General features: G+C 44.9%; 1 protein-coding gene across 1 annotated transcript; it reads right to left on the reverse strand.

Moving 5' to 3' along the window:
- Positions 1 to 404: 404 nt before the first annotated feature.
- Positions 405 to 5,098, reverse strand: LOC107277279 (disease resistance protein RGA5-like). The gene is made up of 4 exons (XM_015790144.3): positions 4,173 to 5,098; positions 1,531 to 3,448; positions 1,355 to 1,417; positions 405 to 1,265 (listed from the first exon to the last, which is right to left on the reverse strand). The coding sequence occupies exons 1-4, from the start codon at positions 5,021 to 5,023 to the stop codon at positions 1,215 to 1,217; spliced, it is 2,883 nt and encodes a 960-aa protein (XP_015645630.1). The 5' UTR covers positions 5,024 to 5,098; the 3' UTR covers positions 405 to 1,214.
- Between the last annotated feature and the right edge of the window lie 4,380 nt (positions 5,099 to 9,478).

Consider the following 9,478-nt stretch of genomic DNA (forward strand, 5'->3'; position numbering starts at 1 on the left):
CCTTCGCCAGCGATTCCAGTCAAAGCTCCACACAACCATCTTGCACAACGAACATTGCCGGACCATCACACCATCCCTTTAGCACCCGAGCCCAGTACGCGACCATCGCCGGTCACCACCACGGCTACACGCCCCACTGCCACCGCCTCCTCTTCTGTAGCCAGATCATCGTCGGGAGCCGGCCTTCCTTGCCGAGAGGCCAGATCCAGTGGGAGGGAGGGAGGGGGCGCCGGATCCGACGAGAGAGATAGATCCGGCGGCCCATGCGCAGGAGCCCCGCCTCACCGCCGGCCATAGTTATTAGGACCGCACCGGACATTGAACTGGTCAAGTGCTTGGTTCATCGGCTCAATCCGGTTTATATATCGTAGTGTCTAAAGCAATAGCACAACACAGGTCGTAGCTTAGTGGCAAGGAACCTTCCCTCCAAAGCACAGGCCATGGGTTCGAACCATGCCGGAGCCTTTTTATTTCATTTAATTAAAACCTGCTAGTTTTTTTTTTTTGAGAGCTCTCCACTTTGAGTACAAGCTGTAGTATCTGAACATACGTGCAAACGCACTCCACCACGCACACACACTCCACACACACACCCCTAAACGCATGCTAGACCTATCAACTATACACACACGTGCTAATGAGATACACAAAACCACCTAAGGAACCTAAGGACCTTGTGTGTGACGAGGACGTCACTCTACCATTGTGGCGCTGGCACGGGAGAGCTGGAAATTTATTTGGGAATAAATCCCGGTGAGACGAGCGGGTGATGATCCCAGGGATCGAACCCGCGCGGGCTGCTCGCTCACCAGCGATGCTAGCCAACCGAGCAACGCTCGGTTCTCTAAAGCCTGCTAGTTGGGAGGGTTGCCACGCGCCCACGTGAGTGCCGGTTCTTTAGCGGTTTACCAAGGAAAAACTGCCGGTTCACATACGGTCTTTTAATCAAACCAAACCGGTGGGGGCTCCGGTTTCGGTTTTTTCCGGTCGGACCGTCGGTCCGGTCCGGTCCTAATAACTAGGCCGCCGGGACCTCTACCCCGCCACTGCCTCCTTCGCCCCGCCGCCTGCCTGTCACCTCGCCAGCTGGCTCGGCGCCCCCATCCTTGACGCTGGCCCAGAAAATGGCTCACCGGAGAAGGGAGCTCCTCCGCCCTGCTGCCGAGCAGGAGCTCCTCCTCTCGCCGGTGCAAGGGTGTGTTTATTTTCGCCAATTAATCTGAAAGCCGTGTCCTCTTTGCCTCCTTCATCACACAACTGTCATGCTGGAAAAGGCGAAAGAAGTTAATTCTGAATCCAGATTTGCATGTACTGTCGTGTATATATGCTCGCAGCGTGCAAGTGATGTACGCACCTCTTGGTCGGTTGCTGAAATATCCTCATCATCACCATCTTCTTTGTCTTCCTTTATCAGCCACTGAAATTGAAGTTGAGAGGTAGATATGATCAGTACGTTGCTCGTACTTTTTTAAGAAAAAATAATAAGGACATATAAGAAGATGTATATTAGGGAATTAAATAAAATCATACATATCGGTTAAACTGGTGCAAATCAAAGGTGGGACGGTTGGGGTGCACATCAACAGCATGCCTCAGCACCGCCTCTGCTTCCTCTACCTGACTGGCCGTCGCACCCTCACAAGCTATCCAAACTTCCACGGTCTTCAGGAGTAAGAGGTTCCCCAAGCCAACGTCATAGCTGGTGGCACCACCCCCGGATGCCACCACACACAATTCAATCTCCATGAGCATCGGCATCGCCCCATGCAAAAATGTGAGCGCAATGTCCGTGTGGCAACGCCTCAGGTTTGGGAATAATCCGCCGCCGGGGACGGTCCATGAAAATCCTGCTTCGACATTCACAGAGAGGAAGCGGAGCTCTGATATTCTCGCGAGGGCTTCAAGGTCCTGCATCTCCATGGCCTTCACTCGAAGGTCCAGGTGGGAGAGATGTGGGACGCAAGTGGAGTTCACCCACGACGGCAACCGTGGCAGGGTGACACGGACACTGTCTATAGAGAACCTGCGCAGCTGCCGGGGAGGCTCCCAACCTTCCCAGCCACTCATCTCAGCATCTGAACAGGAAAAAAAATCTAGGTCCTCGATTCCACGCAGGCTGCGGAGAGACTCCACCAAATCCTTCAGCGAGACCTCGTCTACTTCCCAATACCAATTAATGTGGAGAATTTTCAGATCAGTTAGTTTGAGCAGCTCCGCAGCAAAGTTTGGGCAGCTGTCATCCGATACATAGACCCGAAGCTCTTGTAGGGACTTCAGATTCCCGAGCCCAGCAGGAACTTCAGTGAATGAGTCCATGCATAAGCATAGCAGCTTGCTTAGTTCATAAACAGTTACGGGAAGTGCATCAAGAAAACTGTCCCTGACATCCAATGTTTGCAAGTGCCTAAGATTCCCAATTTCCTGTGGGAGCTCAACTTTACCAGTGTTTCTCATTCCTAGATACCTCAACTGTCGTAGGTTCCCAAGATGCTTGAGAAAGTAACCTCCGGTGATATCACAATCTTCCAGTGCTAGCACACGTAGAGCATGGAAGTCCAGAAGTGGAGGCATCATGCTTGTAGGACACTCAAAGGCATTGAATGACCTGAGACGTGCCATGTCCACAGGAAGGTTATTGTCTATATCTTGATTCCAACTAATATGCAGTGCTAACCTACGGACATTTCTGCTCACTAGAGATGTGTTGTGCTCTTCATGCATTCTATCCAAAACTGTTGTAGAGTTTTCTTCAGTTGAAATGATGCGGATGAGGTCCAAAACCATGTCGTGGATGCGGCAACCATCCAAGGTGCCCTCATAATTGTTGAAATCCATTGGTTGGATCATGCTTTTGTTAATAAGCTCAGTGAAGTATCTTTCACCGACCTCAAATAACCCTTTTCCTTGTTCCACATGTACGAAGCCTTCGGCTATCCATTTCCATATCAAAGACTCTTTCTCAATCAAACAATCTTCGGGGAAAATTCTTAGGTGCAACAAACAATTCTTTAGGTATGAAGGCATATCATAGAAGCTAAAAGATAGTATCTTCCTCGTGTTCTGAAAACCATCATTATCTTCTAGCCGAAAACCAATTGAGTCAAACACGTTAGACCAATCCTCTAGAGGTTTATCAACCAACAAACTAGCTATTGTAATAATAGACAATGGAACACCACCACATTTCTTTAATACCTTTTCCATTGCCTCAATTGATTGATTATTAGTTGTACCTATGCAGTCAGCACCAAATATTCTTCTATTGAATAATCTTTTGGAATTATCATCAGAAAGTGGCTCCATGTTATAAATATCACCAACTTCTTCAGCAACTTGGGAAATACGAGTAGTTGCAATTACTCTACTTCCGCAATTACTATCTACGATAGCACATTTAATAATATCCCATGTGGATATCTCCCATATGTCATCCAAAACAACCAAATACCTATCAGGAGGGAATCGACGAGGCATGAATTAGTAAAATTGTCTATACTATATTTGTAAATGCAAGAATATATAGCAAACAATTTCAATTGATGATTAAGTTTATCAATATATGACCAATTAGTTGTTGATTGGTTACAACTCTTGTAATTCTTGTTTTTTTGGTTCCCTATTTTGTTCTCGTTTTGTCCAAATCATTTTTTTATCTACAAAATTACTCTACTAGGCAAATGCCTGGTAGTATCCCCCCTAAAAATATATGAACTTATGCTCAATTTTGTGTTATATATGCTATATATTATACAATTATTAGTGTGTGATATTGTACAAGCCAACTATTAGGTTTTTAGCTATAGGAAAAAAATACCCTTCCTACTTCAAATATATATACAAGTTCAAAATCCTACCTGCCCCTGGCCAGTTCTATAATCTACTTAGTACTTGGCGAGAGGATAAATTAGAGCTGTACAATACATCTACTGATCTGCCCAAATAGATCTTTTGCATTTTTCACCCTTTTTTAATTGACCTGAGGGTTTCTAAAATGGGAAAGCTTCCAATTACTAAATGTAGATCAATATAGATAAAGATCCTCACCAATATATATTACTTAAAATATATACAACATTAGCAACCAGCAGCCAATTAATGAAACATTTTTTAGTAGCAAACAGAACACTCGTCAGCATATGCAAATAATTAAAAACATGCATTGACATACATACCTCCTGTTTTCGAGATATTCTCGGATCTCATCAATCAGATGTCTTTCGCTTAGTTTTGCTAGATCGGACATGTGCTTCTGCTTATTAACTTCAATCAGGATGCTCTTCAAAACTTTCTTTATATCAGGTTTCCGACCCACTGAAACAAAACAAGCATAGCTAAATTGCACTCTAAGCATGCCAAAAACTTCTTTGGCAAGAGTTGTCTTGCCCAATCCTCCAAATCCAACAACTGATATCATCTTGAGCTTCTGGGATGACTGATCGGTCTCCATGGACAACTTCTTAATTAGATCACCACTTGCCTTGTCAACACCAACAGGCTTGGTGACATTGTCATAAAGTTTCAAGATGCGAGGGTCTATAATTGTTGGAAGCTTAGAATCAACATCATCAGCATTATACCTATCATGTCGTTCCACAACTTCCTTTACTGGGATAATGTCATGTTTGATATCATTGGCTATTTTGTGGTGGATCTTTAGCTCAGACAATGACTTACAATACTTGTCAATTAACCATGTGAAGTCATGCTTCTTGCGTGCCTCAAGATCATCGACACATAGCATGAATGTATCAACATTGTCCTCGATGTCATAAGATAGCTCCCGAACATCTCTAGCCCAAATCTTGATTTGACTGTCAAGTTGATCTAGTGGCACCTTTGAGATCTTGTCAACCTCAGCTTGCATGCTCTCAAGCTCAGAATTGAGAAATGTGATCCCCTCCTTCACACTATTTTGTAGTCCATACTCTTCCATGAGCAGCTTGCTCAGCTTAGGGATGACTGCGGCCATTGCCCCTGTGGGGAACTCCATGTATGATGATGATTCACTTCTGCGCTGTATCATAAGGCGTTGATGCACTACCAGAAGCTTTTGCAATACCAATTTGCTATAATCTCCACCCTATAGCTTCACCTCGATTATATCCCAACGAACCCTAGTGAAAAGAAAAGCATATGAAAACATTAATTACTTGTATGTGCAACTTAGTGTTTTTTTTCTCTCCAGATAATTTCAATCCATGACACTAAATGCATTTTTTTTATGATGTGAGAATGAAAAGTTTGGTATAACTTTGGCTTCCGAGATTAACATAATTAGCATAGATCTTCCCTTGAGCAGGTCCATTTACATTTAGCACCTGATTTTACTTTAATCCTCTTTCATGCTCTATAGTTGAGTTGTAAAAGTCGGAATACGATTTGAACAGATATGATACCAGCATATGATTAATCAAAGTACAGATGATTATTTGGAAATACGCAGAAATTTACTGTTCACAACTATAATATTTGTTCGTATCCTTAATTATTTTAGACATATTGAACATGCCATGTTCTCGATATTATACTCTTTATGCTTCTTACACTTATAAAAAGTCAACAGTAAAGTTGTACTGATCACCTATTCCATCGTCACCCCATCATCTTATGGTTAGACTTAGAAGTTAGAACCCTAGGCATATGTGACATCCTGGCCTAATTAGGATGAGGCCTGTGTGGCCCATGTGAGCTGTGTGCATGTTTAGTATCACCTTGCTAGTCTAGCAAGGGTGGAATCAACTTATAAAGCCTCATCCCTTCAACCATATCACTCTTGGGTTAACCATTTTACATGAAATGAGGACGAAAGTATGAGCAGAGTGGTATGTGTAAGTGGGCTCGCCCGTCGGATGGGTTGGCTACGCGGTTTTGGAGGGAGGGTTGTTACAGCATATGACCCATGTTTTGAATTATTTATTTTATCCAAAATCTTTCATACACAACACCTATATATAGTCATAATGCATTGTGAGATCAAATCGAAACATACATTCATTGCTCCCTCTCCTCTGGATGCCACCTATAGATACTGCCTACTGAATAATGAGCCAAAGTTAGTTTCTTATCCGAATCTTGGGGATAAATTTAGTACACCCTATTCCTCCTTCTTATCCGAATCTTGGGGACTAGATTCATTTTAAGGAGGGTAGGTCTGTAACATACTTAAAATATTGGAAGGAAAAGAAAAGAAACAAATGACTTAGCAAAAATTTAATTTTGATTTTGTCTTATGAATTTATTTTTGGTGTTCTTGGACTTTCCATGCATCTCATAATGCATTTGCATGCATTAAGTACAAAAAGAAAAGTGAAGTGTTAAATCTAAGAGGGATAAAAATAAATCATTTTTTATAAACATTAGGCACCTTGAATAATGTTCTGGAAACGTTTGGTAAATTTATACCTCAGTTATGCAACTCAATCAAAAAGATGAAAACATTCAAAATTAGTTCAAATTGAAATAAAAACAGAGAGCTTGTTTGAATTTTCAAAAATAAACTATACATGAGAAAAATCTCAAAAATTCATCAAAAGGAGTTCATGGCTATAGCACAAGTTTTTGAGCACTATAGAACACCCGAAAAATTGTCCAAACTATCAGTTTTAACTCTCATCTTCCCCTCTCCCTCCCTTTTGGACTTTTCATTGAGCACCTAGCGTGCGAGACCGAGGTTGCCCTCTCCAAGCCGAGTCCTGCTTGGGGGAGCTTCTAGCTGCTGCATCTTCTACCAGAATCAGAAGCTCCCCCAAACAGTCTAGCTTTTGGTCCCGATTCTAAGAAGCTATAGTTGTAGAATCCAGAAAATAAATTAGAAGCAAGAAGGTGGGAAACCCAGTTTTTCCAGATTCTCAGAAGCTGGCTACCAACTAGCCGCTTCTCAGAATCTTAAGCTTCCCAGACAAGCTCCAAACCACCTCTGCCTGCGATTCCCGCTGGCAAAGCTAAGCCAAGTCTGGTGCCTCCCTGCCCAATGCTCTGTGCTCCTAGGCGCTGAGCTCGCAGCCCGCCGTGACCGACCCGAAGCCGCCGCCCATCGACACTGATCCAATGCCGCCGGTCTCTCCCTCTCTCTGCCCGCGGCGACGCAACGGCATGACAACCCCGACCAGGCCTGAAATACTGACGCCGCGCCGCCCGAGGCCCTGCCGCGACCGCCGCTGACCTCGCCGCGCTCCTCCACCAACCGACGCCGCCCCTATGCCCAAAGCAACGAGACCGACTGCAGCTGCCTCCCTCTGCAAAGCTAGTGACTAGCGTATGCAAAGCCAACGCCGAACCTGCAAAGCTGACCTGCCCGACGTCCGGAATGCCGCCGTCCTTGACGCCCGCGCGAGATGACTGGCACGATGCAACACTACGAGCGGACGCCCGACCAAGCGTGCCACCTATACCTTCCGTGCCAGCCCTCCCGCTTCCCTGTTGATACCATGCCCCCCCACTGAGAACAGGCCTGCAAAGCCGTATCCCTACCGCTGTGATTCCCACTGTCGTCGTGCTCCTACCGAAAGAGTCGCGACAAGTGTTCGACACGTCCGCCCCTCGCTCCTCCATCGCCTATAAATCGAGCCCTCGCGCCAGCTAACTCCCCACACAACACTCAATCTCCGAAACCCTCTGGTTCTCCGGGAACGGACGCGCCAATACCACTGTCTAGGCCTGTCAGGAGATGGCACCGCCACCCCGCGCACATCAAGCAGCCCCCACGGTGAGCCCCCTCCATTTCTCTGTGCGCCAGCATACCCTAGGAGCCTACTGAACCCATTCCCTCAACTTAATTCAGGGCCCCTTCACCTGAGAGCCCCGCCGCCATTGCTGTCGTCCACCGCCCCGAGAAGTCGCCACACCACTTCAGACCGCCTCCGCCTCCTCATAGTCCATAGGTGCTCCCCTACCCCTTAAATCAAGCTGCCGTTAGCCGTAGCGCCGTCGCACCGCCGTCGTGAACCACTGCCACCGCCAGCCATGGCGCTCGCCACCTCTAGCCTTCCCCAGCCGCCCCGCCGCATACAGGGTATGCACGAGGACCTCCTCTATCCGCCCCTGTCTCTGGCCTAGCCAGCCCTGCAGTCGCTCTCCACCAGTGACCCCGTCCCGTTCTGCCCCCACGCTCCCCGTTGTTCCCTCACGGGGAAGAAGACGAGACCTTTTCGTAAATAACTTAAACTATACGGCTCTAAATACAAAAAACTGTCACACTTACATGTGGGACCTTGGACTTATATATAAATAGAGGAAAAGTTAGGGATCGAGATATAAATCGCCGAGAAACCGATAGTGGACCCACTGTTTCCAAATTGGACGCCTACACCAGACGAGAGAATCCCTTATATGCCACTGAAAATTGGTCTGATCCCTTATATGTCACTGAAAATTGGCTCTTCTCCTATATGCCATTGGTCCAAGTTTAGAAAATCCTAGAAAATTCGTTTTAACTCCGATTGAGGGGAGCCAATTCATTTTAACTCTTATTGAGGGGAGCCAAATTTGTCAGATTCATTTCAACTTAGCACCACTGTTATGAAATGTTTCACTAATTTAAATTTAATAGTAACTTTCGCATTTATCGTACTTTAAATCTTAGAAACGTGATAATTTGCACGTACGATATTGAATTTAGCCGTTTCTTTTTCCTAAATTTATATTAAAACACTCTCCATACATTGAACATGTTTATGCATCATGCATCATATTTTATGTTGGAGTTTTATTGGATGTTCATTCAAATGTATATGTTTAAATTAAAATGGAGGACGAATGGATTGCTGCCATTGATGAGAGTGCAGAACCAAGAGATATTTGAGTAACTCCTGAGCAAGACAAGTCCTATTCAATTCCTCCTTTAATCATGCTGAATCCTATATTTTTTGCAAATGCTTTACTATATACAACTTGCATGTGATGGATTATAAAATGTGGGATTTTGGTAGAACAACTCCTATTTGCTGCATTATCCACATTGATTATTGATCACCCTATCGTTGATAGACTAGGATGGGTTGTGGTGCTATCCAAGCATAGATGTGGGTATATTCGAGCTACTAATATAGCTATTGCTTAGCCATGCCTAGAAACTTCGATGGTTGATCACACGATATTCACTCTTTACAAATGGGATATTTGAAAATGTTGTACAAAGTGGTTGTCTCTATTATTTGTGAAAATTGAAAACTAAAAATGATGGTTTTTAGGCTTGGGCGGCAAGTGATGTGCATATGGTGGTAGTTGCGCACCGATATAGGGAGTGTTCGCCCAGATCGATTTAGGACCAAACTATGTGTCACCAACTAGGATTACCATGCAACCACATTTGTTGTTTATGGGGCAACCTTAGCTTATTAAGCTGCTTAATGTCTAGCCTTGCATTTGGGAGGCCAGGGACAGTAGGGGAAGGGTTGTCCATCGAGGCAATGCCTGAGCAACTGACCAGAAGCTACCCATGTGACCTTGAGTGACGGATTGATCATCTCATGGCATGGGC

The sequence above is a fragment of the Oryza sativa genome, chromosome 7 (genome assembly GCF_034140825.1).
Source record: "Oryza sativa Japonica Group chromosome 7, ASM3414082v1".
Lineage (NCBI taxonomy): Eukaryota > Viridiplantae > Streptophyta > Magnoliopsida > Poales > Poaceae > Oryza > Oryza sativa.

Bases quoted from the DNA above. Each gene is read 5' to 3' on its own strand.
- LOC107277279 (XM_015790144.3), bottom strand. From the start codon at position 5,023: ATGATACAGCGCAGAAGTGAATCATCATCATACATGGAGTTCCCCACA. The intron at 3,449-4,172 runs GTATGTATGTCA...CCCTCCTGATAG, and splicing joins GAATATCTCGAAAACAGGAG to GTATTTGGTTGTTTTGGATG. The intron at 1,418-1,530 runs GTATGATTTTAT...CTTCAATTTCAG, and splicing joins TGCACCAGTTTAACCGATAT to TGGCTGATAAAGGAAGACAA.